The sequence below is a fragment of the Anopheles merus genome, chromosome 3R, assembly GCF_017562075.2.
Source record: "Anopheles merus strain MAF chromosome 3R, AmerM5.1, whole genome shotgun sequence".
Taxonomy (NCBI): Eukaryota; Metazoa; Arthropoda; class Insecta; order Diptera; family Culicidae; genus Anopheles; species Anopheles merus.
Window position 1 is genome coordinate 28638898 of NC_054084.1, and position 14451 is coordinate 28653348.

Genomic DNA, 14451 nt, shown 5'->3' on the forward strand with positions numbered 1-14451 from the left:
GTGTGCGTGGGGGAAAGGCCGTACCGGAAAGTACGGCGTGGCGGACTTGATTCGGAAGACGGAAAAACCCCTGGTTACTGATCAATTCGAGGTCTGCACCGGTTCGGACAAGTTTGCGTCTCTGTCGCGCTCGCGATCGCTCTCTGTCGGTAGTGGTGGTGGTGTTGTTATTGTTTTTGTGATTGCGCTTTGTGATTGACCATTTCGTGGTAAGGAATTCATGTAGATATCTCCCCACCCCCCTCCCAAGGGGTGGCTGACTAATGCTTTGTTTGTGGTCGCGTGCTTGGTGTAAAATGCGTTTTCGGTGAAGTGAAATTTATCTTGTGTGCAACTCTCTCGTTCTGTTTCACTCTCAGCACCTTTAGGTGGAACTTGTTAACTTTCATATTACTCCCTTTGCCACCTAGCTGGACGGCTTAGGTGAATGACACTTGAGTGTTGGAATTACCGAAAAAAACAATATATGCGAAATGCATTTCACTGGTTCAAGATATTCAGCATTAAAGAAATTAAAGAAAGCTCCTCAAAACAGAAAACTTTGTAAGATTATCCTTACATATTTATCAATCTAACGCCTATAGTAATGCAATTATTTACGACTCTATGAGCAATTTCTAACCCACGATAGATTAGATCTGTAGGTAGTGAGGTTGAGAATTGAATCGATTTCGATGTGATTGCACTGTAATAAAACAAGTCAAACGACAAAGCCGCAAAACTGATTTTGCCTGAATCGAAAATGAAATGATGATCGAACGAGTCAGAGAAATAAAAAAAAATAAAAAATCCTAATTTCTCCTTCTGTGGACATTTTTATGTCAAAGAAACGTTAAGTTAGATTATATTTCAGTGCAATTAGTGTGAGATTCTTCTAGTTTGAGATGTTTTTTAACATTTTCTTACGGGATTTTCAAATCCATAAACCACAGTTCAACCACATGAATCATCAAATGATCTGTCCTTGATTGCTTACGGGCTTGTGCCAACAAACCATTATCAATGTTGAAGTGGGCTTTTCTGCATGACCATGAAGTTTGCCATGTTGAGCTTACTAGAGAAATCTTGTGCTGGTCAATTCCAGACACTTTTGACATATACTAAGTTTGAAGGTCCACTCCAGTGGTCTCCTCTAAAAATTGAACAACAGATATGGTTTGCCAGTAAAACTATCAATTAGGCATGTTTAAATATGAATTCAAATGAATTTTCATTATATTAGTCATCTTTTGACAAGTTGACCGGGCTTGTATGCCGTTTTCAACAAAAACACATTTTTTTCTCCTACTACTCAAAGAGTTTTTGTACTTCTTTTCTTTATTTGGCACCCATGCATAGAAGGTAGTATAAAAAACCGATAAGCTTTTCGAATGATGTCCGATAAGGGCTGGCAAATTGTACTAAAGTCCCTATTTGAAGTTGACAATCTCAAAACATAGACCAGATGTCCGCAAAATGGACAGCCATGTACTGTATGTGTGAGTAAAACGGCAATAAAGTGTTTGTTTTTTTTTCTCAAAAAGTGGCATCTTTTTGGCATCTAACAGAAACGATTCATTTTTTTTATCGCTCCGTGTAATCAACGCCACCAGGCGCCTCCATGATGGGTCACGGTTGCGCTAAGTGCCATTAGAGTGCTCATTTTAATGCAATAAATCTGATCAACGTCACGCATCGTGTAGAGCGCACGTTCGAGCGTACATTTACAAACGATAAGCTTAAAGATACATCTTAAAAGGCAATCGATCACGCATCGGCTGCATTCCATCGCATTTCGTAGCACCCATACTTGCCATCAGCCAGAGGTCGATTTTTTTATATACATAATAACCTGTTTTTGAGAGCGCCCCATACGAACTGGAAGCTTCTCGGGAATCAATTGCGTGCTCGTATTTTGTGTGATAAAATGAAACGTAGCTTGAGAATGATAACTAAAACCCGTCCAACCAGTTACTGTTGCTCTAGCAGAGTATAATCAGCATGTTCATTATAATCAGCGGTAACATTATTGATTTTTGAACCATGTGGTGAGAACCAGCACACAAAAGTAAGTATTGTAAACTGTAAAACAGAAGATCAACGCATCTTTCAGCTTCGAGTGGTTAGGTCCACACAGGCCTGCACAAAACACACACAACACACACACACACACACACACACACACACACACACACACACACACACACACACACACACACACACACACACACACACACACACACACACCAAAAAGGTTATTGATAAGATTATAACGACCTCGTGCTAGAATTGTGCTGAAAGATCATGGCAGAAACAGTTCAACAACATTAAAATGCGTCTACAAAATCAAACTCACAATCGAAACTACACCCGGGATTGATGTAAATCTCATGGAAGCATTCTGAACGTGGCATCTTTTTTTTCTTCTTCTCACACAATAATGCGTTGCGCCTTATCAAAGCTTTTAGTGCTGCAGGGGTTTTAAACCTGGAGGGATTTGTTTTCGATTTCGAGCTGGGGATACAGGGATCAATTCTGTCTCTGTTTAGAATAGGTTCAGACATGATGGATAAAATTTATCTACTTTTACTCGTACATTGGGTTGTTTCGAGTGGAAGTATACATTGTACGCTTCGCTTCGTATAAATTCCCCAAACAAAGTCCTCTATCTGACCGTTTGGCTGAACCTTTCCTTTTAAAAAATCCTTTTAAAATCATGTGAAGTTTGGCAAAACGAATCAAGCGTTATCTTCAAAGCTTAACCGTTTTTTTGTAATTATTACATTTTGTATGCCAAAATCGCGGAAAACCAAGCCAAAAGTTGGGGTTTTTGGAGGAATCAGGAAATGCTATACGAGTGGGTAGAAACCATCCAAAAACGATTGCATACCGCTGCTCTGAAGCGTTCTAAATGAGGCGCCGTAAGCGAAACGTATTCTTAGAACTGGCGCACTCTTTCCTTACGCCTTCTTAGAACTGTCGTATTCTTTACAAAGCAATACAAACAAAATGCCACATCGTTAGAATTTAAATATTAGATACAAATCGCCGCTGATTGCCACGCATCGGTTTCCTGTTTCTGTTGGGTTTTCCATACTAAAATTAGCACTTAGCAGAGACCTGCCGATCGCTTTGCATAGAACCTGGACCCTTCTTCGGGCACGCTGTGTAACACTGCGTGGTGCGTGGTTTGGAACGGATTAAGAGAAGACGACACTGATAGAGTAAGTGAGAGAGAGAGAGAGAGAGAGAGAGAGAGAGCGTGAGAGGGAGAGGGAAAGAGAATGACAAAAACACATACACAGCTAGGCAAAACCCCATCCAGCACACTCGGTGGTCAAACTCGTTTCTATTCGCCATTTCAACATCTTCATTTCACGGTCATCTTCTCGCCAGCCCCACGGAAGAAGCGAAGAAAGCGACATCGTGAGCATCGGAGAAGAAAGATCGCCGAATCGGTCGGTGGCTAGCAAACGAGCGAGATAGCTTGGCGCGATAATATTCAAGGTGATATCTCATGCGCGCAGGTACCCAAGCCTCCAAGCTCCAGTGGCGGTCCCACACCGCTTCAACAGCAGGAGTGGTGCGTCACCCCGTGAAGGTGCTGCTGGGAACTTTTAAAAACATGCGTTTGACACACACCTCCTCAGTCGAATAAGCAAAGCTCGGTGAGACAGTTCGTGCGCGGCGCGCTAGTGCAACCGTTTTTGTAGTGCGTGCTCGGCAAGACGCGCACCGGGGATTGTCCCGCATCGCTTCATGTGTGTGTGTGCGTGTGTGTATGTGTGAAGTGGCCAAACAGATCGTAACGACGTTTTAACGTGTACAGCAATTAGCTTCAACTACAGACACGTCCGTCCGGACGAATTCATATACGTCGCGTCATATTACTGTAGTGTCTCTACAGGTACGCTGCTGTAGGAACCGGTGTTAGTGCCTAGTGATCGCACCAATCCATACGAAGGTGTGTCATTTTTTCCCAGGGGAGGTGGAATTACTAACACACACACAGCGGGGGAGAGTGAGAGAGATAGATCACCTCTCGCACACAGAAACGCGGAAAGACCATCCCGCGAAGGTGCGACTGTGTTGTTATAAAAGTGGCTGACCTGCACGACAGCGTGCTCACAGTGACCGGAAGCACATTAGCCAGCGAATCTACAAGAGTACCCACCAGCAGTACGTGAAGATTCGTGTCAACATGCAATCAACCGGCGTGGTAGGAGTGACGACAGTGTCGTTGCTGATTGTCGCGTTCTGTCAAATTGTAGTCGCACGTAAGTTGTCGAAATGATACCGGCGTGTGAAAGGATGTTAGTGGTTGTGGGTTTGCTGTGTTTAACGCAAAGTTCCTGATTCTTCGTACAGAGTTCCACCAGTGCACTGGCAGTGAGACCTGCATCAACATCAAGGAGTGTCCACGGTTCGGTCCACACTACCACGAGCCCGCCAAATGGTCCGATAGCTTGCGGCAAGAATTCCGGTCGAAGGTGTGCAAGCGTGAGCAGAGCAATGGCAAGAATGTAAGCAACTGGAGAAAGTGATAAGGTAGCTCGAGCTCAATCAACTGTACATCTTCATTACCCCCTACAGCTGTACAAGGTGTGCTGCAAACGGGCAGCCACGGGCAACAAGAACAACCGTGAGCGCGGACTGGCCACGCTCGATCTGGAGGGGTGCGGTGCGTACTCGGAGGATCGGATCGCGTTCGGCCAGGACGCCAAGCTGTTCCAGTATCCCTGGATGGCGTTGCTGAAACAAAGGGCCGGCAACTTCGTCTGTGGCGGTACACTGATCAACGAACGCTACGTCCTGACCGCTGCCCACTGCATCAAGAACAACGATATGTAAGTATCGAGCACGACCCCCGTTGCAGACGGTCGCCTAGGCACATCCAGTATTGGTACAATCAACTGTTTATTTTTTTAACAGCACCACAGTTCGGTTGGGTGAGTTCGATCTGAGCACCTCAATTGACTGTGACAAGCGGGGGGAGCAGTGTGCCCCGTCACCCCAGGACATTTTCGCCGAGCAGACGATCGTGCACGAAGCGTACAGTGCGCGGCGTAAGGAGAACGACATTGGGCTGGTTCGGTTGGCAAAAGAGGCGGAGTACAATGACAGTAAGTACATGCAAAATCCCTCGAGACGCTTCCCACAATGCGCGGCGCTCTAACTATCTGCTCGCATATCTTCTATTTCCAAACCCGCAGATGTGCTGCCAATCTGTCTGCCCGTGACGCCGGCAATGCGCACCACGCAGACGATCTACTTCGTGGCCGGCTGGGGCGCGACGGAGTCGGCCCCCTCCTCAAACCGGCTCCAGTTTACCAAGCTCAGCCTGCTGCCTAATGATCAGTGTGTGCAGAAGCTGCTTCGAGTGGACTCGTTCGCCAAGATCAACAACGATCAGATGTGTGCGGTCGGGACCAATCTGACCGACAACTGTACCGGCGATTCGGGCGGTCCGCTCAAAACGATCAGTATAAACGCACGCTACGTTCAGTACGGTGTGGTGTCGTACGGGCTGCGCACTTGCGGCAAGCAGAGTGCACCGGGCGTGTACACGCGCGTCGAGAACTATGTCGATTGGATACTGGAGCACCTGGAAAAGTGAGGATGAGAGAGATAGGAAAAGAGACAAAGAGAGAGACAGAGATAAAAAGAGAGGAACAGAGAGGGAGAGAGAGAGAGAGAGAGAACGGAAGCTGATTGGGAATGGTTTAGATCAGACTTAACTCCGATCACTTCACGAATCTGCAATGCTCCAAGATATCAAATACGCGTTCGATTACAGCGACACTAGTTTAGGTATTATCTAGAAATAGAAAAACCCTTTGTGTAGAAAATAAATCGCCATTATACATAACATACCACAACAAAAAATTGTAATTGTGTATTTATATTTGTGACTTACGAGACCCATTAGCAAAAGTTAAAGTCTCAATGGTCCTCACCAAGGTTCTTGATGAAGTTATTTCGGCCCGCAAACTGGAGACATGTTTGGAGACAACCCCTGTATTACACCATTAGTCAGATGGCGCAACGCATCTACCCTAAAGCCAACAGGGAGGGAATGTTGTTCCCCTTTTGGCGGGTGTGTCACCGCCTTTTAGAAGTTCTGTGTTAAAAAAGGGAGGGAATCACTTTCATTTGAAGTAAAACAAAAAAATACTGGGCTATAGATGAATCAATGGGAAAGTTTACTTCCCGGAACAGTGTTGCTAATGAATAAAGTGACCTTACAAGATGAGCAATGCTGAAGGAGGAAGCCATTTTTGGAGAACAACTTTTAGGATGTAAGTAACAACGTACTCCGACAATTGCTCTGCTGCAGCGAACGCTACCGATAACTCGTGGATTTAGTACTGCGACATCTTCACAGTACCCGTAATATCTTGATTCGTGTTTGATGCTTGGGGATAAACCCAGCACTGAGGGAAAACATCAAACTCACTGCGAGACGTCAGGGCAAGTGGAGAACATTACTCGATCAAACGCTTCATGGCTAAATACATCATTCCCTTCCGCATTAGGAGTTTGGCAGAATGGCCATACCGTACTGTGTTTCATATCCCCGTTCAAATCGCAAATCACATTAAACTATTAGCGATGTCTTGCATTTGTCCCGGGAAAGTTTCTTCGAGCAACACTTTGCATTTACAAGTTGCTAATCATATTGGCATTAGCTGTGCATTACCGTGGGCTTGCAGAGCTGAATGGTTGAGCGGCACATGGCGCCACTCGTCAGAATTCGCGCTCAAAACAGTACTCGGCGGCACATCACATCTACATGGCAACCAATGCTAACAGCTGATGTGATCATACCACTCACACAAACACATAATCCGATACACACACATTCGTTGGAAACCAGCAGTACCTTGGAGGGGGTAAATGGAAGGAATGAAACTTGCACTTGCTAAGGGTGGGAAAATACGAACGTACCTTTGCGGGAAGCTTCGGACTTTCCGGGCTTTGCTGTAGTGGTGCACACAAAAAGCTTAACAGTGACGATAGCGATGTCTTTTATTCAGGGGGCGCGATCGAACAGCGATCTCGCTGTGCAAATTGTACTAAGAGGTAGTGAGCTTTAGATTTGCTACTTCTTCGCTACTGGGGAGGCTTTAATGTTTTACCACTTTGACCGCCAGCCTAACGGCACAGACTTTCGAGTGAGCACGCAGCGCATGGCAAGAGTGCGAGCGATGAGAGCGACAATTTCTCGTGCGACTGTTATCACTCTGTCGTTTCATAGCGATAAGCGGCGCTTTCATTCTTTCTTTCCTCACTCATTCGTTCTAAAGAGAATCGGTGGGAGTTATAATCTGTTTCAGTAAACGGTTTGGGTACAAGATCAGTCTCAGGAGCGGTATGTGCTCAGTATTAGTTTCAAGGTCACTATAAGATGCGTTGGACTATAAGAAGATCTGTTGAGGAAATCGTACAGATTCGAGATTGATTTCAAGACAAGTATGAGTTTGGGATCAATCCTAGATAAGGGATCAGTTCCAAGTCCGCTATGGGATCCGTATCATTTCTATCACCAAAATGGATTCAGTATCTCCTTAAGGACTAACATTAGTTCTGGTCCTATAATGATGCAGTATCACATCGCGGATCGTTTTGAATTCCGTAACAATCTCTGAATCGAAATGGTAGTTATGTTTTGGGGCAGCACCCTTTCAAAGGTATCCTCGGACACCAAGACACTTTAACTTGGGCCTACCACATCCCTTCTGTACTTGTGGACGACCTAAAAGGACTTTATCTTATTTATATCTTGAAAGTTTGATACGCTGCACGAAAGTAACATGAACTGTACGGTGATCTTGTAAATCTCGGTTTTGCAGCGACTTCTACATCGTCATTGGTGTCCGAAATTGACTAGTAGTGTTAAATTGAGCACGTCTCCGTACAAAGGAGATGCAATGTCCAAGGAGGGATAAGAAACAATAGAGTTTCACTGAACTTCTTGCATGGCAGGCCAGTTTTCTGACGGATATTTTCCATGTTTTCTTAGATGGATAGCTAATATTGTATCTTTTTAGATAAAAATACAAAAAAACCCCTTCTGTTCTGCAGGACAGTGTCGCAACGGAACTGATCCCAACAGGTGGTCAGCTTAATCTATAATTGATAAAATCGTTGACAAATCTCTGTTTCGCTCAAAAACGATTCAGCTTGCAGCTTTCCGTGTCCAGCCAGTATACAGGCTACAAAGAATCAATTGCTGAGTACGCTGATGCAATTGAGCGATAGTGAAGATTATTGGTCAAAGGTTTCAGCAGGGATGGTGGCCCTCAAACACAAACGCGAAAGGCCACCCTGTGAAGGCTCGTCTGTGTTACTATAAAAGGGGATGAACCGCCCGATAGCGAGCTCATAGTGACCTGAAGCACATCATTCTGTGCTCGGATGTGCTCGAAAACAGTAACCTCAGTTTTACTGGGTTATATGTCGTGAAGTTTCGTGTCAACATGCAACATACCATGGTAGGAATGGCGACGGTGTTGTTACTAATCGTCGCGTTCTGTCAAATTGTAGTCGCACGTAAGTTGTCGAAATGATGCCGGCGTGTGAAAGGACATTAGTGTCTGTGAGTTTGGTGTGTTTAACGCAAAGTTCCGGATTCTTCGTACAGAGTTCCACCAGTGCACTGGCGGCGAGACCTGTATCAGCATCAACGAGTGTCCACTGTTCGGTCCACACTACCACGAACCCTCCAAATGGTCCGAGGGGTTATTGAATGAATTCCGGTCGAAGGTGTGCAAGCGTAAGCAGAGCAACGGCAGGAATGTAAGCAACTGGAGAAAGTGATAAGGTAGCTCGTGCTCGATCAACTGTACATCTTCATTACCCCCTACAGCTGTACAAGGTATGCTGCAACCGGGCAGCCACAGACAACAAGAACAACCGTGAGCGCGGACTGGCCACGCTCGATCTGGAGGAGTGCGGCGCGTACTCTGCCGACCGAATGGCGTACGGTCAGGAGGCTAGGCTGTTCGAGTTTCCCTGGATGGCGCTGCTAATGCCCAGCTCGGGTAAATTTGTCTGTGGCGGTACGCTGATCAACAGGCGCTACGTACTGACCGCTGCCCACTGTCTCAAGAAAACACATGTGTAAGTATCGCTCACGACCCCATGCATAATAAAGGCAGAACTCGGTATTGTTACTTGATCATTTCCAGCACCACGGTACGATTGGGCGAGTTCGATCTAAGCACACCGATCGACTATAACAAGCGGGGGGATCAGCATGCCCCGCCGCCCCAGGACATTGTCATTGAGCAGACAATCGTGCACGAAGCGTACAATGGGCGGCTAAAGGTGAACGACATTGGGTTGATACGGCTGGCCGAGGAAGCAGCCTACAATGACAGTAAGTAGCAAACGAAGGGCACGGCTTTCCCTGCTGCTCACTAAAAAAAACGCACTAACTCGCAAACCTTCGGGTTATTGCACAGATGTGGCGCCGATCTGTCTGCCCGTGTCGCCAGCAATGCGCACCACGCAGACGACCTACTTCGTGGCCGGCTGGGGCGCGACGGAGTCGGCCTTCTACTCGAACCGTCTGCTGTTTGGTAAGGTCACCCTGCTGCCCAATGATCAGTGTGTGCAACAGCTACAACGGCTGGACTCGTTCGCCAAGATCAACAACGAGCAGATGTGTGCGATCGGAGCCAATCTGACCGACAACTGTACCGGCGATTCGGGCGGTCCGCTCAAAACGATCAGTATAAACGCACGCTACGTTCAGTACGGTGTGGTGTCGTACGGGCTGCGCACTTGCGGCAAGCAGAGTGCACCGGGCGTGTATACGCGGGTCGAGAACTATGTCGATTGGATACTGGACCATCTGGAAGAGTGAGATAGTGTCAATAGGAGGCTCACAGACAGGCTCGAATTGATTCATTTTCAAAGGGGCTCGTGGCCACCATGGCGCCAGCGTGCGAAATATGGGGGCAATATTATGTATTCAATTATCTTTGCCAACATCCTTGTATCATTTAGTATGAAATAAAATGGCGTTATGCCAAGCACTATAAACTGCAAGTATCTGTATGTTCCTATTTGTGTGTGAGTTATACAGATGCAATCCAGACAGAACTAGCTTTTTATTTGAAAATGTAGGGAAAGAACCGAAGAATTTTGATCGCCTTTTTGGGCGCATGTGAGAAATTCCAACAACTCTCTGTGGGTGAATACGAACGCTCGTATGGTTGATAGCTTGGGACTTTCCCAAGTGCTAGACAGAATAGATGGCGTTATCTCTTATTCAAGGGTGTAATGGGTCATTGATGAATTATGTAAAATGGTTCTGTACTACCAAGAATCAGTTCTCTACCGCAGGGTTTGGCAAACATTTCAAAGAACCATTTATTCCTGCTTGTAAAGTGGCAGAAAAATGGGAAATGAATAAAAAATAAAATGGATTTTAAGGTTGTTTGTGTTTGAGGTTGTCCGCAAATTGCTTGCAGATCGAAAAGGGCGGCATTCAGTTCGATGATCGGAGAGACTATCTAAAAAATAGCAATAAAATGCTCCATCTAGGCTTGAGAACAGGTCCAAATATTTGAGTAATACTGTCCACACGATTTATTGCATTCTATCGGAACGAATCGCAACCACTGAATGCAGCTATTTCCAAAATTGTTAACCAGTGAACAGAATCTTCTTTGACGACATATGATATGTTAATTATACGATAAATGACATAAAAACAGTTTAAATTCAACATGGATTGAAACATTTCGTTTGAAGTAGAGCAATTCCGAGAGGACCATCGGAATTTAATAGTTGAGCGATATCTATTCAGATGTTCGATAGTTGGCTGACATTTCAAGTAAAAGCCGCCCGTTGGTATGGCAAGAACCGGTCTTTCGAAAATACACGCGAAAATCTTATGGTATATTACGACAAATCCGGTTTTTATTTTGTACGGGACAAAAATCGCAATTAGAAGGCAATCAAAGTTCAAACATCGAGTTCAGACTGTATCTTGAACTCAAATAATAATCTTCCCGGCGCAGCTATGTAAATCGTTTCAAAATTGAGTGAAATAAATTGACACTTTTAAGATAAGGCTTCAATAAGACGGCTGATCTCACCACTTGCCGAATTGACCGGAAAAAAAAGAAAAAGAAAAGATGCTTAACTCGTTTTTTTGCAATCGGCGCATTCTTCCATTCCTCCTTTGCGCTAAACAGATACGCTAACACAACAGCTATCATTTGTCTCACACCGCATACACCAAGCGGACAATAAAAATATCACCAAAAACCCACCAGCTTGCTTCTGGGATTATAAAAGCCGGTTGCGCACGAGCAACCCAAGCTCACAATCGTTCTGATAATGCTGAGAGTAACAATTCTACTGGTCGCGCTGCACGGCGCTCATCAAGCAACGCTACGTAAGTTTAGTAGAACGCATTCGTGTTAAGTTATCATATTCATCATTCGTCTTAAGGGTTATTAATAGCTGGTGTTTTTAGAGTTGAATAAGTGCTCCGGTGGTGACATCTGTGTACCTATTGTACAATGCCCAATATTTGGGACTGATCCACCTATCACGTGGACACCGACGGCACAGGGCGAGTTTGAAAAGCGAGTGTGTGAGCAAGAAACCAATAGTGATAATAAGACGGTGAGTATTACTGGTTGACACGTAACATTAGAGGAAAGTGTGCAATATTGTCTATTCCAGATATACAAGGTATGTTGCGAACCACCGGCTTCCGGCGAACCGAGCGGCGGTCGCAAGCGTGGCTTAGGATTGCTTGACCTCAAAGGCTGTGGGATGAACCGGATGCACAGCAACGGAACCTTGGAAGATAATGGCATTCTTGGGCAGCTGCCTTGGACGGCATTGCTGAACACGAGCACCGGGGAGTTTGCCTGTGCTGCTAGTCTGATCAGTGAACGCTACGTGCTGACCGGTGCCCACTGCATAAAGAATAGAGACGTGTAAGTAGCCCATGCACATAGCCTAGGCGTTCGATATTAAAATGCAGCTTTGGGTTGGCGAGTGTTAAGTGGTGAAAAACTGTCAAAGGCCAAGCCTCAGTTAGGCTAGGCTTAGAAAAACCGTGTATTTCTGGATAACTTGACCGGCTTAGTTCGTTCCGGTTTATGTACTGACCGCGGGCAGAAGATTTTCGTTCTTTTATGTCTGAAAGATTACGATTATGTTCGCCCTATCAGACAAAAGTGCTCCACTACTATCTCGCTTGTTTATTACAGTTTATCGTCGTTTCGTTCATTCGTTCATCTAACCGTAGCATTTTTTTTAATGTAATTGTAATGGTAAGAACTGAGCTAACTGAGCTATTCTCGTTCATTTCTTACCATCTTGTATTTCCATCTTGGATCGCAATCCTGAGGATGTACAGTGCCTGCTTGTGTGAATCGCTTGATTATCTGAAGCTCGCAATAAATGCTAAACTCAATACATTTTATATACATTCATATGGACACGTCTTTATTCTCGTCTGCCAGGGCATTTGTGCAGCTTCGAAAAAAGGATTGTGATGAGCAGGGCGTGTGTACACTGGCACCTCAAGTCATCCCCGTCGAGCGTGCCATCGTACACGATGGCTTCAGTGCTCGGAAGAAAGTGAACGACATTGCTCTGGTCCGTTTGACACAACACGTTTCGTTCAATAACGGTAAGCATGTGCAGGATTATAGCGTATCCCTTGTATACAACTCATGTACCTTTGACAGATGTGCTCCCGATCTGTCTGCCAGTGGCTCCCGAATACCAGCCAGCAGGATCGAATTACTTCACTGCTCGAGATGGGCAGGATTACGCTTCACTGAACACCGACACGATCCCGATCACGGAAGTTCATCAACTGACGACTGAAAACTGTGAGAATCGGTTACGAGAGCTGATTAAAAGGCCACACCAGATCCAGGAATCTCATATCTGTGGGTACGAAGCGGACCGGTTCGATCAGTGTGCTACCAGCGCCGGTGGACCGCTGGTAGCGCTCGACCGCTTCGGACGCAACGTGCAGCACGGGGTGTGTTAAATATTAAAATAAATATTAACGGTCAATTCGATGGTACAGTGGTGCTTTCCGTCAATCCCGATAGAGGACACTATCGAAGTGGAGTCGTGCTGATAACGATCGGGTCGAGCAATCCCGATAACACGAAAATTCCCGAACGTGGCAAAGGTTACGATCTTTAGCCATTCTTTCACCGATCCCCGAACCAAGCGACTGATTTTTTAGCTACAATAAACTAACTACGTTGCTTAAAAAACGCTTGTGTATTTCATATTTATTGTACATTCGGGTGAACGAAAGAATTCTGTTGATAACGTTTCAACATTCTAAAAAATCATTCGCTTTCGATTAATTAATTTTCTCCACATTGTGATCCCTTGCTTCACCCGTTGCCGGCTAATAATGATTCCTGAGACAAATCGGAATCACCGTGCTGAAGTGAATACAAGACAAATTACTGTGCGAGGAAATAGGTTATAAAGATTACGCGCGTGTTTAAGAAAAGGACTACGGATTAAGTTAAGTTAATTGTGTTGTTTCCTTGCGCATCTCACCCGTTGCCAGCGATATAAAGTTCCTGAGGAAATTCGGAACATAGTTGTGCTGAAGTGAATTTGCAACAGGATAAGTGAACCATACAGAGGACTAATTCGTAGTGCTTCAATAGTTTATGTGAAATTATTACGTTTCGCCAAATGGATATGAAATATGTTGTTTCAATATGTGTTGTGTTGTTAAAGTTGCTTTGGATAATCATTGCAAATGATTTAGGGAGAAGTGAATCGCCATTTCTATCGGGGGAACAAAAAGGTCATGCAGTGCACATCAACCAGGCAGGGGATGGCAACCTATTAGTGCGCAAGAAAATATTCAGGCGTAAAAGAGCTAGAAGAAAAATAGCAAAGGATAGTTCAGGCATTTACCCCAAAATGCCAAAAGTATGTGCGGTCGTGAACAAAACACCCAACTGCCACCATCGAATTGTACCAATAAGAGTGTTTGCCTGGCTCGCAAACACTGGGGCCAGTGTTAAATATTAAAATAAATATTAACGGTCAATTCGATGGTACAGTGGTGCTTTCCGTCAATCCCGATAGAGGACACTATCGAAGTGGAGTCGTGCTGATAACGATCGGGTCGAGCAATCCCGATAACACGAAAATTCCCGAACGTGGCAAAGGTTACGATCTTTAGCCATTCTTTCACCGATCCCCGAACCAAGCGACTGATTTTTTAGCTACAATAAACTAACTACGTTGCTTAAAAAACGCTTGTGTATTTCATATTTATTGTACATTCGGGTGAACGAAAGAATTCTGTTGATAACGTTTCAACAGGGTGGTTTCCTATGGGGTTCAAGATTGCTCTTTAGAAAATGCACCGTCCGTGTACACCAGGGTGGAAAGCTTCATCAATTGGATATTGAGTAATCTCGAAGAGTGACCATACGATTGCTC

General features: G+C 45.0%; 2 protein-coding genes across 3 annotated transcripts; both read left to right on the forward strand.

Moving 5' to 3' along the window:
* Positions 1–97: 97 nt before the first annotated feature.
* Positions 98–9927, forward strand: LOC121595608. Its single transcript, XM_041919693.1, has 11 exons — positions 98–209; positions 3376–4256; positions 4348–4502; positions 4573–4826; positions 4912–5102; positions 5193–5593; positions 8358–8532; positions 8624–8778; positions 8849–9102; positions 9171–9361; positions 9447–9927. Exons 2-11 carry the CDS (start codon positions 4181–4183, stop codon positions 9848–9850), a joined length of 2256 nt encoding a protein of 751 aa, XP_041775627.1. The 5' UTR covers positions 98–209; positions 3376–4180; the 3' UTR covers positions 9851–9927.
* Positions 9928–11320: 1393 nt separating this feature from the next.
* On the forward strand, positions 11321–14165 carry LOC121596857 (phenoloxidase-activating factor 3-like). Of its 2 annotated transcripts, XM_041922185.1 has the most exons (6): positions 11321–11392; positions 11474–11625; positions 11686–11945; positions 12477–12646; positions 12705–13048; positions 14061–14165. In XM_041922185.1, exons 1-5 carry the CDS (start codon positions 11335–11337, stop codon positions 13013–13015), a joined length of 951 nt encoding a protein of 316 aa, XP_041778119.1. In that variant the 5' UTR covers positions 11321–11334; the 3' UTR covers positions 13016–13048; positions 14061–14165. The 2 variants fall into 2 exon arrangements, with proteins under 2 accessions (XP_041778119.1, XP_041778118.1); XM_041922184.1 differs by having other exon boundaries at positions 12705–14165.
* Positions 14166–14451: the final 286 nt, after the last annotated feature.

Coding starts and splice junctions, on each gene's coding strand:
- LOC121595608 (XM_041919693.1), top strand. CDS start 4,181: ATGCAATCAACCGGCGTGGTAGGAGTGACGACAGTGTCGTTGCTGATT. Junction 8,533..8,623: donor CTGTCAAATTGTAGTCGCAC/GTAAGTTGTCGA, acceptor TTCTTCGTACAG/AGTTCCACCAGTGCACTGGC. Junction 9,362..9,446: donor GGAAGCAGCCTACAATGACA/GTAAGTAGCAAA, acceptor GTTATTGCACAG/ATGTGGCGCCGATCTGTCTG.
- LOC121596857 (XM_041922184.1), top strand. CDS start 11,335: ATGCTGAGAGTAACAATTCTACTGGTCGCGCTGCACGGCGCTCATCAA. Junction 11,946..12,476: donor TGCATAAAGAATAGAGACGT/GTAAGTAGCCCA, acceptor CTCGTCTGCCAG/GGCATTTGTGCAGCTTCGAA. Junction 12,647..12,704: donor ACACGTTTCGTTCAATAACG/GTAAGCATGTGC, acceptor TACCTTTGACAG/ATGTGCTCCCGATCTGTCTG.